The sequence below is a fragment of the Kogia breviceps genome, chromosome 5 (assembly GCF_026419965.1).
Source record: "Kogia breviceps isolate mKogBre1 chromosome 5, mKogBre1 haplotype 1, whole genome shotgun sequence".
Taxonomy (NCBI): Eukaryota; Metazoa; Chordata; class Mammalia; order Artiodactyla; family Physeteridae; genus Kogia; species Kogia breviceps.
The window spans coordinates 63,834,705-63,852,192 of NC_081314.1; the positions used below are offsets into that span (position 1 = coordinate 63,834,705).

At 36.0% G+C, this 17,488-nt stretch overlaps 1 protein-coding gene and 1 long non-coding RNA gene across 5 annotated transcripts in view; one reads left to right on the top strand and one right to left on the bottom strand.

The window, feature by feature from the left end:
- LOC131757282 (uncharacterized) overlaps positions 1-5,223 on the bottom strand; it is a 107,134-nt gene extending 101,911 nt beyond the window's left edge. The window contains exons 1-2 of the long non-coding RNA XR_010840675.1: positions 5,156-5,223; positions 3,637-3,743 (exon numbers count right to left, since the gene is read on the bottom strand). This is a non-coding gene — a long non-coding RNA (uncharacterized lncRNA). The remainder of the gene's footprint in view (positions 1-3,636; positions 3,744-5,155) is intronic.
- Positions 5,224-5,256: 33 nt separating this feature from the next.
- Positions 5,257-17,075, top strand: TTC14 (tetratricopeptide repeat domain 14). 4 transcript variants are annotated; one of them, XM_059064578.2, is made up of 12 exons: positions 5,259-5,614; positions 6,098-6,222; positions 6,323-6,522; positions 7,510-7,594; positions 7,693-7,822; positions 8,147-8,302; positions 8,689-8,760; positions 9,170-9,289; positions 9,394-9,516; positions 11,912-12,029; positions 12,951-13,060; positions 13,873-17,075. In XM_059064578.2, the coding sequence occupies exons 1-12, from the start codon at positions 5,454-5,456 to the stop codon at positions 14,789-14,791; spliced, it is 2,319 nt and encodes a 772-aa protein (XP_058920561.1). In that variant the 5' UTR covers positions 5,259-5,453; the 3' UTR covers positions 14,792-17,075. The 4 variants fall into 4 exon arrangements, with proteins under 4 accessions (XP_066890185.1, XP_058920561.1, XP_066890183.1 ...); XM_067034082.1 differs by having other exon boundaries at positions 12,951-13,030; XM_067034084.1 differs by lacking the exon at positions 6,323-6,522 and having other exon boundaries at positions 5,257-5,614.
- The last annotated feature ends 413 nt before the right edge of the window (positions 17,076-17,488 follow it).

The following is a 17,488-nucleotide window of genomic DNA, read 5'->3' on the forward strand; positions in this document are numbered from 1 at the left end:
TCATATAGAGGATATAAATGTATAAGACTACATAGTTTGATGGAATTAGTCATTAACATCACCCAACAGCCTGCTTTTGCTCTGATTCCAGGCTCACAAACAAACTTCTACTGACAAGAGCTGGCTTCTCATGGGAGAATATATTGATACTCCATGAGTTTCTGGTGCACATGACATTTATATTTCACCATTAAACATCATCAGTGAGGTTTCTAAATCAGTATCTAATTAATTTCTGCACTTGAAAAACAGGATCCCCCAGTGCAATGACCACCTCATGGAACTGTCACACTCAGGCTTCCTGAGAGTGACCAACCAACGTCTGTGACTTCTGTGGCTGGTCTGTTTTCTATCCAAAACCAATTGGAACTAGAGAATCTCATCCATTTAAAGGGACTATCCACAGTAGGAATCCACACTTACCAGCAATGCAATATGATAGGAAAAGAACTTCCTACCTTCTTCATAGAAAAAGAAGCATAGTGGCTTAAAGACAGACATGCAGTTTTAGCACTTCGACTCTTTTTATCACAGACAGAGAATGTTAAACGTTAGATCTGAAAGTTCATTGTGTCCAACCCCTGAGTTTTAAAGGTGACAAGAGGCTAGGGAGACTAGATGGTCTGCTCCCAAAATACAACCAGGACTCCCGGGCTAAGCTGTTCCCACTATGATAACTCCCTACCTTGTGGTAATAGTTGCTCACACTCTTAATCTTCTTGCAGCCATTAAAACTTCACATTCTCATTCTATGCAATGATGGGTAAACTTTAAAAAGAAATTATGTTTTCCAAGAAATCAAAGATAGCCTTCTATAAAACTTTTTCCTTTCCATTAAGAACAATAGGTATTTAGTTACCTCCAGCCTATACGGCAGCCAAAACGATCCTTTTATAATCAAAGTCATAATACCTTTCTGCTTAAAACCCTGAAACAACTCCTATTCCACAAAGAGTAAAAGCCAGTTCTTCCAACAGCCTACAAATCCTGCACCTCCATTCTCACCTTGTTCCTGCCACACTGTCTTCCTTGCTGTTCCCAATATACCAAGTACAAACCTAACTTAGGACCTTTGTGCTGGCTGTTCCCTCTGCCTGGAACTTTTTTCTCCCAAATAAGCTGAATGACTAATTCCTTCATCTCCTTCAAGTCTGCTCAAATGTCACCTTCTCAATGAGACCTGCCCTGACCATTCTATTTAAAAGTACTACACCCAACCCTCTTCACTTCCAATGCCCCTAACCCTGACTTTCTTCTTTTTCTACAGGATTTAACACCGTCTAACATACTACATCATTTACTTATTATGTTTATTGCTCATTGTCTGTCTCTTTCCACTAGAATGTAAGCTCCATGAAGGCAGGAATCTTGGTGTATTTTTCCACTATTATATCCCTAACATTTGAAAGAGTGCCTAACTCTCAACAAATATTTGCTGGATGAATTAATTCATTCATTCAATTAATTGCATTTCAAAATTTGACCACTTTATGTCTACCAATAATAAAATGTCATATCTAAAGTGAGTAGGATCAAACTTGAATCTTTACCCAGATAAGCTGGCTCTTCCAATGGATTCCATTAAGGAGGGAAATATACTAGCACAATAATACATTTCTAGTCTCTGAAATTCTTCTTTGGTGTTTCCATCAATAAAATGAAAAGGAGTTACTGTTTAATAATTAAAAGATGATCACAACAAGGATTTACTGTATAGCACATGGAACTATATTCAGTATCTTGTAAAATCCTATAATGGAAAAGAATCTGAAGCTGTACACCTGAAACTAACACAATATTGTAAATCAACTACAGTTTAATAAATAAAATAATTTTTTTTAAAAAGATGATCAGGGAATTCCCTGGAGGTCCAGTGGTTAGGACTCTGCACTCTCCCTGCTGAGGGCGCAGGTTCAGTCCCTGGTCGGGGACCTAAAATCCCACAAGCTGCATAGTGGGGCCAAAAAGAAAAAAATTAATAAAAAGATGATCAACTACTCTTTTTCAAAGAAACACCCAAATGCATTAAAAATGAGTATCAAACCAACCCAGAATGTATTGACAAAGAATACTATTTATTTAGCATCAATTAAGCTGTCAATTTTTCTTGGTTATAATCTTGACATGTTCTCTTGCACAGTATTCTGAGAAACTGCTACAAAATCAGAATCTAAGAAGTGTGTGTGTGTGTGTGTGCACGTATCTTTATAAGCAGTCATGACAAAGTATCTGAGAGTAAGCATACTGACCTATCTATTCCATGCAAGTATTCTACACATCTTTCAACTGGTTTGTTTTTTCACCAATCATGATGGATTTTTTCTTAAATATCCTCATTCTATTTCCAAGTCCTTTTTGTAAACAAACATGGATAAATAGCTGGCTGAGAATAGCAATGCAGGTGGCCACTGTGTATGGTCAAGCATTGCACATCTCTGCAAGTGCCATGTGTATTGTACATGGATTATGATGTAAATGCACCAGTACCACCACCACCACCCTTCCCTGGAGTTGTGCAGTATTCACCATGGGTCTGTTCAATCTAACCAGCCCAGACTGGAACTAAAACCAATGATCTTTCCTCTTGGAAAAAGTAATTCAAAATGACTAAGCTAATCAATCCTAGACAATGATATATGAACTGATTTACATTAAAATAATATCCTCAAAACATTTACCAGTAACTAAAAAATGGAGAAGGTGTTAGAGACACAACTATCTTAAAATGACTTTATATGATAGGTCACAGCTTCCCATCCCTGAATCTTTGTTTAATTGGCAGTTGGTTTTCTGGTAAAGGGTAGAAAATCTGATACTCATAATGATCTTAGAGCACACTCAAGTGGATAAATACTAGACTAGCAATGTTTTTCTTAAAGAGATGTTTTGGTCTGTGATGGAAAAAAATGAAAAGAGAAGGTGGTGGAAAAAAGATTACTGAATGAATGAAGATGTACCAACCCTTATCACAAGGGCTTGTAGTTTAAATTATTTCTTTAATAATGAGGATGGATTTTTGGCTGGTCTAGCCATACTTTCCATTTAGTATTCTTCACTCTTTCTTGAGTCAATTTAGGGGGACTTTGACTAGCACTTTGGGTTTTTTGGGGGAGAGGGTGTTTAGTTTTTTTTTGTTTGTTTTTTTTTTTTGGCTGCGCTGCAAGGCATGTAGGATCTTAGTCCTCCGACCAGGGATCAAACCCGTGTCCTCTGCAGTGGAATTTCGGAGTCTTACCACTGGACCTCCAGGGAAGTCCCTCGAATAGAACTTTGAATAGAACAAAGCTACCTTATATGGTAACAAAGCTGTAATCTAAACCTCTCGCACCTCATACTTATGAATGAAACCAAGTGGTCTCGTTATAGGAAAAATACCTGAAATGACACACTTAAACAACCAAAATGTCCATAACTAAAATATCCCTACCTAACTCAATTTCAATCTTGCAGTCTCCAGAAAGCATTTTGCTTTTTCACATCTCTACTCCTTTAATCCTATTGCTCCCTCATCCTGAAGTGCACATACTTGCCTCCTCCTCTCCTCTCTTACCTTCATCAGTTCCCACTACCTCATCTCCCAGAAAAAAAAGGGAACTAAGCAGACACGTAGCAGGTATCCACAACAATAGTACTTACCACTGTGCCATATTTGTTTCTTCTTATGTCTACTCCTCCACTGAACCAGGTTTGTTTTGTTTTGTTTTGTTCTGTTTATCTTTATATCTCCAGGGCCTAGAGAGCATCTGTTAAAAGATGTACATATATGTTTATTTAGAAATGGAATTTGACATCACAGTAAAAATAGGCCCAGGGTGAAGACACCAAAGATATGATTGTCTTGAATGCCCTGCCCTCTCTTACCTCCCATATACTCACTTAATCACTCGTACTGCTTAATGTGGAAAAATTACTTGGAAAATATTTTTTAAATACCTTTTTAACAGTCAAACCACTAACCAAAAAACTTAAATCAAGAAGTGAAAATAAAAGTGTCTTCTTTCTATGTCCACCTTGAGAAGCTCCATCTGTGGGACTGGTTTCTCCAAGATAAGAAGCAAAACTAGTTCCTCACTCTCTCCTCACTCCCTCCAGTCCTACCTCAAAGATCCCATACCCTGTCCCCTTCAAAGTCAAAGGTACCCATTCCAGCAGAAAATGAATTCAAATACACCTGTAATTGTAAACCAAAATAGTGTGAAGGCATTCACTATACGCTGGCTGGGTGGTGAGACAATGAAGGGCAAACTAATCTCCCCAAATATGCACAGCCACAGAAGGTGGCAGAATAACTGCTATTTATTTTTGTTCAAGAGGACTAGGCTAAATTACGCAACTTAAGTAATACAGACTTTAATATATTGTAATAAAACAAAGCCACATTATTTCAATATTAGAGTAAGTCAGACCCTCTATATGATAAAAATACTTCCTCCAGCAACTCTGCCAGTGAAGATCTATTCCGTCGTAGGTTGAAATTCAAACTAGCCTTTTGCCAGTTAGTGATATTGAGCAATATATTGAGAGTCTCTGGGCCTGTTTCCTCAATCTCCAAAATGAGTACTATGAGGTACAGTGGTTAGGTTCTCAAGTCAGTAAGTAAGGTGGGGGGGGGGGGGGTTGGGGAAGCCTGTCACAATTACCTTTGAAATAATCACTTGAATTACCCCTAAGTATAGCATATTGACTTCAGTGTACACACTATACAGTAAACCTTATGGGCACTAAATTTTGAGAAACCACTTAAACTGAAGAAATAAAAAAGAATGTATATATGCGTACATGTAGGCATTAAGGCCATTCTGGTTTTAACTCTAAAATCACTAATAGTGAACAGGGTATGGTTAGAGAACACAGCTCCAGAGTTTAGTAAATGTTAGTGTCCTGCCTTTCTTCTGCCCTTTAGCCTACCAGGAAATCTCCCAGAGTAGTCCTTTTAACGTGGTTATGCCTGAGGCGCAGGTAGTGACGTAGGCAGCGAATACTTCGAGGGAAGAAACTTTGTAACCCGTTTGGAGTTCTCCTAACACTCGCACTCAGAAGTGCCTCGCTAAATAAGAGGATGAATTATTATCTACCACAGATTAGAGCTCGGGCCATTTCAATGTACTAATACCTCTGAAATTTTACAAAGCAAACTTGCTACACACATCACTACCTCAAAGTCGCAGTCGTCCCTTAGCTCCAGAAAAGCTTGGCCCAATTCTTTCGGCTTCCGTAACCTCGCTCAATTTCGCGAGACTAAAGCTGAGCTCCGCGAGACTAAGGCTGAGCTCCGCTGCCGGTGGCGGCGGCTCCAGAACACTTCCGGGAGGCTCCTGTGGGGAGGTGTCTGGGTGTGTGCTTCCGGCGGGTTCCTGGCTGCTTTCTCAGCCTCCCGGACCATCGGGCTGAAGTAGTGGGCACAGAACGGGGGGCTGGCAACCCCCGGTCGTTGGGCCCGTCAATCTGTAGCCATGGACCGGGACCTTATGCGGCAGTCACTGAATTTCCACGGGCCGTCATTGCTCTCCCTGCTCAGGAGCGAACAGCAGGACAATCCCCACTTCCGGAGCCTCCTGGGGTCGGTGGTCGAGCCTGCCCGGGGCCCGCCGCCCCAGCAACAGTTACAGGGCAGGTAATGGGACGGCGGCGCCGCTGCGAGACGGGGGAGGGGAGGCAGCTCCGGGCTTCACTACCGTAGTCGGGCGGGTGAGTCCTGAAGGAGCAGAGCCGAGGCCGTGAGGCCGTGAGCCCGTGAGAACTGCGGCGCTAGTTCCGAGGGCAGGATGGAGGAGGGTGCCCACTCCTGATGTGAGGGCAATGCGGGATATGGGCTGAACTTTTAAAATCTGGTACTGCACTACCAGAGGCGCGGATTCTTTAGCTAAAATCCCTTGGGCTTGTGTATCTGCCGCGGCTGTCCCTTTTAAAGTTTCCGCGCCTTCCACCTACAGACCGGGGAATGAGGGAATCCTTGGTTAAAACTTTTTTTCGGAGGATATACGGCCAAGAGCTTAGGACGGACCCGATTGGGCGATGAAAGCCGTGAGCAGAAGCTTGGATTTACTAAAAGGTTTTGCACGTAAACCAGATTTCATAAATTTTGTTTCTTTTTAAGAAAAGAGAAAAGAGTTGAAAACATTGAAATACAAAAATTCATTTCAAAAAAAGCGGATCTGCTTTTTGCACTTTCCTGGAAATCAGATGCACCTACAACTTCTGAAGTTAATGAAGACGATGAAGGTGAGTTTAATCTTAAAATCATTTGCGGTTTGGTTTAACGGCACTTCACTTCAGATGAACACAAAACTATTGTTAGTAATTTTGTTAATTATTTTTTCAGAGCATTATGCAATCATGCCACCTTTAGAGCAATTCATGGAGATACCTAGTATGGACCGGAGAGAGCTCTTTTTTCGAGATATTGAGCGTGGTGATATAGTGATTGGAAGAATTAGTTCCATTCGGGAATTTGGGTTTTTCATGGTGTTGATTTGTTTAGGCAGTGGCATTATGAGAGATATATCCCACTTAGAAATCACAGTAAGTTATTCACTTTTCAGTTATTTGATTGTTTCTGTTTTGGATAAAATGTCATCTCAATGCAAAACTTACGTCTTTGCATCCAGTTGTAATCAAGTGTACCCTGCAGACATAGTTTTGAGAATTAAATAAGTATTAATTAATAACTATTAAGTAAAAAGTATAAACATAAAGCACCTTTTCTTTTTAAAAAATAATCAGCAGTGATAGAGTTACTTACAGTTTCCGGCACCATTTGTAGTTTTGGGGAGTTTTGGTCCCTTTGGTTGACAGGGGTGGGGTCCTTTTTTAAACGCTCAGAGAGATATCAGTGGAGATGGTGAGATTGATTAGTAGCCTGGGGTTATTTGTTCTAGTTGAACAGGTCTTTAATTATTTAGTATTTAGCATTAGATACTTGTATGTGGATAATTTAGAAACAAATTCTTGTCTTATTTATTCAGTATATATACATTAAATTAAGTGGTTTGTACATTATAATAAGATGCTTTGCCTAAGGTGAATAGACCTAAATTTGAAATAGTATGTCACTTTAATTTAAAAGGTTAGATATTTACTGTGTGTTAAGGCAGATAGAAAGGGAAGAAAAGCAGAAGGTTTCACAAACTGGATAACAGACCTAAACTTTGAAGAATTCACATTTCATTTTCTTTGGAACTCTCCTACTTTCTGGACAAGCTTTTAGTTTTATATTTAACAAGCACAAAATAACTTTTTGTTTCATCATCCATACTTATATGTGGTTCCTAAAACTAATTGCTAATTTCATGAGATTTTAGTTTTTGACCTGAACCAGAAAACTTGTTTTATTATATTTAGGCACAGAAATTATTAAAATCCTTATTTAAATTTAGACTCTAGGGTGCTAGTTGTTTTCTTAATGTTCCTGTCAATTATTTGCTGTTTATACTGAACAGCTAGAATAAAAGAAGACACTTCTCACCAAAGAATAGAATGTCTGGTGTTTTACAATACTTCTCATTGCAGGCTCTATGTCCACTAAGAGACGTGCCTTCTCTCAGTAACCATGGGGATCCTTTATCATATTACCAAACTGGTGACATCATTCGAGGTAATCAGTTTCATCATATTAATAAAAAAGTAACAGTTGTCATATTTATGTTACTTTGCACTGCCTTGTTAATCAGCTCAATTTTCTTATTTTTTAAGCTGGAATCAAGGATATTGACAGATATCATGAAAAGCTTGCTGTATCTCTATATAGCTCATCTCTTCCACCACACCTATCTGGTATTAAATTAGGTGTAATTAGTTCCGAAGAACTTCCTTTGTACTACAGGTAATTGATCCACATTGTCTCAACAAGTTAATTGGAAAACAATTTCTTTGCTAAAAAGTAGCAAATTTTGCCCAACTTCTAACAAAGTAGAATTCTAATTTCTTTTATTTCAAAATATGGTAATTTATTTTTATAACCCTTAAATTTCTTCAAACTTGGCAAAAGGAACCAAGTCATTATTGCCACACCTTCATGTACAAAAATGGTCTGAGTATTTAAATCCCATGTGATGTTATTTCCTTAATGAAAATGGGACATGCTAATCATGTTAATCATTTTTATATTTTTGTTGTGACTTTTTTTTTTTTTTTTTTTTTTTTTAAGGAGAAGCGTTGAACTAAATAGCAATTCTTCAGAATCCTATGAGAGTATCATGCAGAGTTCTTTGGGATTTGTTAATCCAGGAGTAGTTGAATTCCTTTTAGGAAAACTAGGAATAGATGAATCTAATCCACCATCTTTAATGAGAGGCCTGCAAAGGTATAGTAAATCAGTATTATTCTATTAAGTGGTGAGGTCAGTGGTGCTGAAGTCAAAAGCTGCATAACTGAAGAAAATACTCGATTATCCTAAACTTGCTGCCAAAGTTTGAATGAACTAAGTGATCCCCTCATTCTAGAATGGAGTCTTTTATCAGTGCTTGATGTGTGCCATGTGACCAGGTAGATGCAGAAAAAATTTATAAGATGCAGAGAAAGATGCAGAAAAAAATATTTAACAATAATAGTCATTCCTGAGAGTTCAAGAATTTTGCTTTGTAAATAAAATACAAATTTCTTGCTTGGGATTCAGTTTTTATCTGTCAGGTGGAGAGATATGGTTACCCTAAAAAGTATTTACAGTTTGACTTTTATTTTCTTTAATAGCAAAAATTTTTCTGAAGACGATTTTGCTTCTGCATTAAGAAAGAAGCAGTCTGCATCTTGGGCTTTAAAATGGTATGAAGACTGTCTTTCAACACTTGCATTAGTCTAAAAGGTTAGGTTAAGGCAAGCATGCTTATGTCATCTTTAAGACCAAATTTGTTTATAAATGAATTTAAATGATACCTTTTTGACATTAGCTTTTTTAAAAGTGTAAATGGTGTTATGTTGTAAACTTTAAAGATTTAAGTTTTAGCCAATATGTTTAATTTTTTTAAAAAGGAATTAGTATATCGATATCTGGATTTCATAAGTATTTGTTAATGCAGTTATCCAAAGACAGAATACTTCTTAGTTATGTTGAGACTATCAAAGACTAAATATTAACCAAATTTGATTTGCTTTAAAATTTTATTCATGCTGACATTTATCTTGGATATTCTGTGAAATATTTGTTATGTATGCTTTACAAACACCTTTTTAGTGTGAAGATTGGAGTTGATTATTTTAAGGTTGGACGCCATGTGGATGCTATGAATGAATACAATAAGGCTCTGGAAATAGATAAACAAAATGTGGAAGCTTTGGTAGCTCGTGGAGCATTGTAAGTGGATAATGGGTTTTAAGGAATATTTACAAGGTAAATGTGTATAAGATTTATGAATAGCTCACAAGATAAATTCCTCTAATTTTGTCTCATATCTATAGATATGCAACAAAAGGAAGTCTGAACAAAGCAATAGAAGATTTTGAGCTTGCATTGGAAAACTGTCCAACTCACAGGAATGCAAGAAAATACCTCTGCCAGACCCTTGTAGAAAGAGGAGGGCAGTAAGTGTCAGATTTTGTTTAACAGCAGAGATCTAATATTCAACCAGCTACTATAAAATCTTGAACTTAACATAAGGAAATAGCATCTGTAACTCAGTTCAGATACTCTTAGTTTCAATTTTGGTTGAAAATATTTTAAAAATATAGTTCTCTATACATTTTCTAGTTCTTTTTTCCCTTCTTTATTACTTAGGTTCTTTAAGATTGGAGATATTTTAGTGTCTTGACTTCACTGTTCTGAATGTTTTCATTACACAGAAATACAAATGTAAAGATACAAGAAATTAGGTAAATATTCTTTTCCTGGACATATACTAGAAGTTTTTGTTTAATAGACAGAAATTTCTAATTCATTTCATCATTTTATTAATTATAATGCCAGAAATATAAGTTGAGAACTCTGTAGTTAATTGTGAATAAGATTTCACTGTCGTATTCAGCTTATTGCTCTACTTTGTCCAGTGAAATTCACAAAACTTAGATTAAACGAAGAGCAAAACATTAACAACAAACCCTATAACCTATCTTACTGTCTTGAGATACTGGCATAATACTTGGCATAGTAGTTTTATCATAAACATTTAATGACTAATAGTCTAGTCTAATTTATAAAATATTTTGAGGAAACATAATACTTTAAATATAAATAATTTGCTAACAGTCTACTTTAATAATTAAAGACCAGTTTATGATTAATAGCGTCTTTTTGCTGTTAATTTTTTAAATAGAATCATCTCTTTTCTGTTTCATGAATTTGCCTGATCATTCCAGTTTGTATGATCATTCCAGAACTCCATATAAATGAAATTTTGTAATATTTGTTTTTAACTGTTATGAACTTCTAGTTGGACCCAAGTGTTTGGAGCAGCTTTTTACTGTCTCACTAGGTACATAAGCTAGTACCTACTTAAATGTGGTTGTCTTAGTATTCACATATTGGTGATTGTTAGCTCAGTGAATGACAACACCATCTATTCCATCATCCAAGCCAAAAATGTTGATCATCTTTGGTCCCTTAATCCCCTCATCCAGTCTGACACAAGTGATTCCATTGAACCCACTGGTTTTTAAATTTGTTTTATAGTAATTACTTTTTCCTACTTTACAAAACCTGAAAGTATTTTGCAAAATCCTTTCACTGCTGTGTATCTAAACTTTCTAATTCTCATTTTTCACAACATAGACTTGTGAACATCATCTAATAATTATTCTGTCTACAGGCTGGTTGTGATATACATGTATGCCTTGGTATTTCCAACTTTAGCAGTGAATTTTCTGGGAAAATTTTTCTGTAGAAAGGAAAATTCTTCATAAATTCTAGGAAAAGCCAGCCTATATAATTCTGTACTAAAGCTCAAGATCATAGTAAATTTACAGAGGATATCAGTTGATCATGTGTTTTCACATATTATACTAAAATGCTAATGCTTGACCTACAGTATGGCTTTAGTTATCAGTAATAGATTCCTATTCATTTTTTGTTTGTTTAATTAAGGTATAATTAACACATAACTTTATATTAGTTTCAGGTTATGTGCAGTATATGATTAGATATATGTAAATATCGTGAAGTATTGACCACAGTAAGTCTGGTTAACATCCATCATCATACATAGTTAAATTTTTTTTCTCTTGTGATGAGAACTTTAAGATGTACTCTCTTTGCAACTTTCAAATATACAATATAGTGTTAACTATAATCACCATGATGTACATTACATCCCCAGGACTTTTTCTTATAACTGGAAGTTTATAAGATAAACCACTTTCACCTACTTTGCCCACACCTCCCCCTACCCCCATATCTGGCAACCACCAATCTGTTCTCTGTATCTTTGAGTTCGGTTTTTCTGATTTGTTTTATGTGGTTTTATATTGTCTTTTTACCAAAAAAAAAAAAAAAAAAAAATAGCTGTAAAAGCAAAATATTTAATTATTGTTCAATTTGAAAATAATTTGCTGGGCTTCCCTGGTGGCTCAGTGGTTAAGAATCCACCTGCCAATGCCGGGGACATGGGTTCAAGCCCTGGTCCGGGAAGATCCCACATGCCGCGGCGCAGGTAAGCCTGTGCGCCACAACTACTGAGCCTGCACTCTAGAGCCTGCGAGCCTAAAGCCTGTGCTCTGCAACAACAGAAGCCACTGCGATGAGAAGCCCACGCACCACAACAAAGAGTAGTCCCTGCTCACCGCAACTAGAGAAAGCCCGGCGCAGCAATGAAGACCCAACACAGTCAAAAGTAAAATAAATAAATTAATTTTAAAAAAGAAAATAATTTGCTGAACATGGTTTTTCCCCTAATAAATTCTCTCATATACGCCTCTGCCCTATATGCATATCTGGGGACTTCTAATTTTTACCCAAAAACAAGCTAAATTTTCCTTTCTAATTTAGGTTAGAAGAAGAAGAAAAGTTTTTAAATGCGGAAAGTTACTATAAGAAAGCTTTGGCTTTGGATGAAACTTTTAAAGATGCAGAGGATGCTTTGCAGAAGCTTCATAAATATATGCAGGTGATTCTTTATTTCCTCTTAGAAATTTAATGAGATTTGAAATTAATGCCAAAACTTAACTTTCTTCTAGGGAAAACTATTCTAGATGATTTAATTAAGGCATTATGAAAAGTTTTTTAGATACAGCTTTCTTAATTGGGTTTGACATTGCTTCATAGTTTTGTTAACACTCAAAAGTAAAAATAGCCCTGTGAGAAAATTCCCATTGCCTAAATTTGGTATGTGGATTTGAGAACTGTCCTTATAGTGAGCTTTCCTGGTGGTTACAGAATTCAGTATTGTTACTATAATTGAGCTAATTATAAAAAACCTTTTTGAGAAATATTTTAAACTGTCTTTTCCTGTAATACTGATGATGATGTTTTCTCATGCATTTTCTTCTGAATTGGACCATTGCTGCTGTGTCTGTGACATCTGGTGCTGCTCATCCCCATCCTCAAACTGGAAAATGATTTCTTATATAATCATGCATCCAACTGGGCTGTGCTATTTTTTAAATGGTTTGTATTTGAACATGGTGATTTCCCCCTCAATTCACCTTAATGGAATTTCTTTATTTGAATTTTATTTATAAAATTTGTGTCCTGTTTAAATTTTTTATGTTTTTTAATAATTTTTCATGTATTTTATTTTTTCCCTTTCTTGCACTCTGGGTCATGGGTTCGATGCAATGGCTTCCCCTTTTTTTATGGAATACCAACTGCAATTGGTCCTCAATACTGTTCTGGCTGTTCCAATGATTAATGCCAAACACCTGTGTGATTAATTTTTATATATCAAAAATTGTTTAATGCTGGATGTATGGTGATTTGGGTATACCACATTTGGTTTCTGGTTGGGGGGTTGGTCTTTTGAAAACTGGGTTTTATATGTTCTGCTATTTTTAACGTGTGGTTTTTTCCGATATCTGGGTTCTAAAAGAAATCTTTGGAATTAAGAGAAAAACAAGCTGAAAAGGAAGAAAAGCAGAAAACAAGGAAAATAGAAACAAGTGCAGAAAAGTTACGTAAGCTTTTAAAAGAGGAGAAAAGGTAAACTATGATATTCAGTATTCTTAAACTTAAAGCAAGTACTGAGTTGAACCAAAGTGCCATATGGGAGGTAAAGTAAGTAAAACATAAAAGTGTTTCAAGTTGTAGTCAGTGATTCTTAGCAAGTATGTATACCATAAGTTTTTCTATAAAAGAGATAAAGCAAAGTGGAATGGAAGGCTAGAATTCTGCCAAAAAAAAAAATTTAATCTTAGAATTAAAATATGTAAGTCATTTTAATTATCTGTATTTTAGGGAGAAATGTTTTAGAACTAGAGCAGTAATTTTCAACTGGGAGCAGTTTTGTCCCCCAGAGGACATTTTTGGTTGTCATAACTGGTAGAGTGCTATTGGCATCTAGAGGGTAGAGGTCAGGGATGCTGCTAAACTTTCTACAATGATGTAGGATTCCCCCACCACCACCCTACCCTCCCAGCAAAGAATTATTTGGCCAAAAATGTTAATAGTACTGAGGTGGAAAAACTATGAACTAGAGGTAGCCAAATATAAAACCTTAATTCTCTCCTTTATGTATTCATATGGTCTTAAATTTTTAAGGTAATGTGGGAAATGTCACTGTGTCTTTCAGAAATGATGGATTTGCTTACAGTGACAACTGTCTACACAAGTATTTTTTTCCAAAAGTCATGACATGGTAAAATTGGATCTTGTAGTAACTAGGATTATTATTATTCCTTATTTAAGCCACAACTTTTATGAAAATCTTTAGAATAAAATAGAACTAAAATCTTTATGGATAATTAAACATTTTTATACTCAACATATCTGATGAGTTAACTACATTTTTTTAGGCTAAAGAAAAAAAGAAGAAAATCAACTTCTTCCTCTTCAAGTGTTTCTTCTGCTGATGAATCAGTTTCTTCTTCTTCATCCTCTTCCTCTTCTGGTCACAAAAGGCATAAGAAACATAAGAGGAATCGCTCAGAGTCTTCTCGAAGTTCCAAAAGGCATTCAGCTAAGGCATCCTCAAATCAGGTAGATCAGAATAAGAAAGATGAGTGCTTCCCAGTTCCAGCCAATACTTCAGCATCTTTTCTTAACCAAAAACAAGAAGTGGAAAAACTACTGGAAAAGCAGGATAGGTTACCATATCAAAAGAAACAGGTAAAAGAAAAAGATAGATGCCCTCTTTCTTCATCTTCAGTTGAAATTCCGGATGATTTTGGAGGTAGGTCTGAAGATCCAAGAGATTTTTATAATAGCTATAAAACTCAGACAGGTAGTAGCAAAACAGAAAAGCCACATAAATCAGAAAGACATTTTTCCAGTAGAAGAGATTCCTCAGATTCCTCCTATAGGAATTCAGAGGACAAGATAAAAATGTATGGTTATAGAAGATTTGAGAAAGATACAGAAGGAAGAAAAGAACACTATAGAAGGTGGGAGCCAGGTTCCATGAGATATTCCACTTCACCAGCAAGCTCAGACTACTCTTGGAAGTCAGTTGAAAAATATAAAAAATACACTTATTCTGGATCACGTGATTTCAGTAGACATGAACAAAGATATCAATTAAATAAAAATCAAGGAGAATATGAAAGAGAGGGTAATTATGAGGAGGATATTAAAACAGCGGTTCCAGAAGAGGGACTAAGTAGCAAAGAGCATTCAGAAAGTGGAGTTAAAAAAAATTTACCTCAAAATTTACTCAATATATTTAATCAGATAGCTGCATTTGAGAAAGAAAAAGGAAATAAGCCAAAAAATTAATATGCCAAGGGGATCAGCACCGTTACACTAAAGGCTTTTAATAAAAGGTTTTGGTCTTTTAGTAGTAACAGTCCAGTGCAGAAATATCTGCTCCTGCAGTTATTTTATTTGTAGAGACTACAGAAAGCAAGTGCTTTTTATAGCGACCCTCAAAGTATATTTGTTTCAGTTGTAGGTCCCCTTTTCATAGCTTGATTTTTTTCAGGCTTTTCTTGTGTATGTTTATGTACAGTTATTTCTTACTCTGATGATTTAAACTTCTTCACCTGAAGATAACACTCTCAAAGTACTGTTTCTTCATTGTATTATGGTGTGTGAGAATTCCTTGGGTCCACCTTATCCTGCTGTTTGAGAAAATATTAAATTTGTGCACTGAACACTTGGATCATTTATATCAAAAATTATTTCATTCTCTCCTCTGTTAAATTAAAAGCTCTTGACTTTTGAAACAAATATATTTGAATGTTTCATAAGTACCATTTTATATTCATTGTTTAAATATTAAGGTTTTTGCATAACTTCTATTTTAAAATGCTAGATTATCTGTCTTGTCTAATTGACCTCCAAACCCTGATTTAATTAAAATAGTTTATGTATCAGCTGTCTAACAGGTACCTTAGGAATAAAGCCATGAAAGTTGACTAGGGGCCCATTTTACTTATTTCTCTTTTTCTCCCCCCTTCTTGCTAGCAATATAGCACTAAGAAATTTCTTTAAATATTGGCAAGACCCTAAGAGACTACATTCCAGGCAAAAATAGATCAGAGTAGGAAAGAGTTCTTTTAGCAAAAACAGCAGTGGCAAGTGAAACACACTATAAATCTGGTCTTCCACTACGGGAAAGGAAGTTAGGAGGCTGTCCTAGTATTTCAGATGTCCAGTTGGGAAGGCACTGGGCCTGTTTCTAAATAGCCTAGAGCTGGCCTGCATTTCTGCTTTTCTTCCTTAATACCTCTCCTCTGATACCTCCTTTCTTAGAGTCTGAATAAATGACTAGGCTGACAGAGCCTGGGCTTAGAATAAATTTCAGCAACTAGAGCTGAAGAAGGAATGGACTTGGATCGTCAGGAGCCTCCCCAAATTATTGAAAACAGTATAGATAGGGCTAGAGATAGATATAAATGTAAGTCATAGGTGTTTATAATGGGCTTTAGAGTCTTTCCAACTCATGATGACACTGGATGGGTGGGTTGGAGGGTAGTGAGTATCCATCTACAAAGGTCTAACTGACAGAGAATGATAGAGGAAGAAGACAGTCCTTGTTCTGTCTTGGAGTTCCTGCCAACAGTAAAATACCAAAAGTTAGTATAACTGGATGTGTACTATTTGTGACCTTCAGACTTCAGTGATGGGAGCCTAATGAAAAAGTTAAAATTTGTTTTACAATGAAACAGAAAAAGAAACTCGGTCAAAAACAATAGGTAATGGCAGTAGAAATCAGTCAGTCACTTGGGCATTAGTCTTTGCACCAAGAAATTTATCTGAAAAGAGTCCCTAGTTCTTTCTGTGTATTAATAGTTCTGGTATCATCCCTATGTAGCCCTACATAGTGGTGTTTTTAAAGAGTGGAAACTCTTGACATACTATGCCTTGACCTTTAGGAATTGCTAGCACAGCTTCAGGATTTTACATACACTTTATTTAATAAAATCTCTTTGAGCATCACTATCAACCAGCATTGTCATTTCCAAAGCATTTTTGTGGCTTAATGTTACATTCAGTTACAAAAAATTAGGATAGTATCTTATACAACAGCCTGCCTGAATTTAGAAATTCCATCTTCCCCAAAGCTTCTTTCCTGGGATATATTAAGCAGATTATATAAGACAATTTATAAGGATATATTCAGGAAACCCATCACAGAAATAGTATATATTATTGGAGATTTACTTGTGAAGAATCCCTAGTGGTATCTTCAGCACTTTTTTTCCTTGAACATTATGTCTATAGTTTGTACGTACCCAGGCAGTATCTTGGTTTGCATAAGTAGATGACTTTCTAACACAGCAGGTGAATGTTAGGATAACTCTCTAGATTTGGAGATAATGGGGTTGATCCCTTGTTTCACCATTTAACATTATTACACTGAACTTGGAACTATTACTTTATTTAAGAGTTAAATGTAGACTTGCATGCTGGCTTGACCATTCCACAAATACTGTGCTAGGCTTTGGTTGGTGACTCAATAATAGGTAGAAGTTACTGTGCAATTCCAATGTGTCAGGCCCTGTGCACTTTGTATATATTATCTGATTATTTCAATAAACTTTTGATATAGATAACTCTTACTGTCTCTATATTACAAATGAGGAAAAAAGCATAAAGTAACTTTCCCAAGGTCAGAGAACTAGTAAGATACGATTCCTGCCTTCATAGAATATAGTGTAGCGTTTGATATTTCAACTTCCAAGTAATTTACAAAGTAAAATAGGGCAGAGAATGAGAACTCTGAACATTTGAGGTGACCATAAGATTAATCAGTTTTTAGATCTTATAAATCTCACCAGAACAGTGTTTTACGAAACAATATTCAGCTTTTTACCCATCTTATTCATTGGACTTGGCTATGCCTTTTGCTGGCTATTACTAAAAACGATAATAAAATACTCTAGTGATCAGGAGAAACCACTACTGCCTTTCAGAAGGAATTGCAAGTGACAGTTCTAAACAATGACAATTGTCATAACAAATATTTTT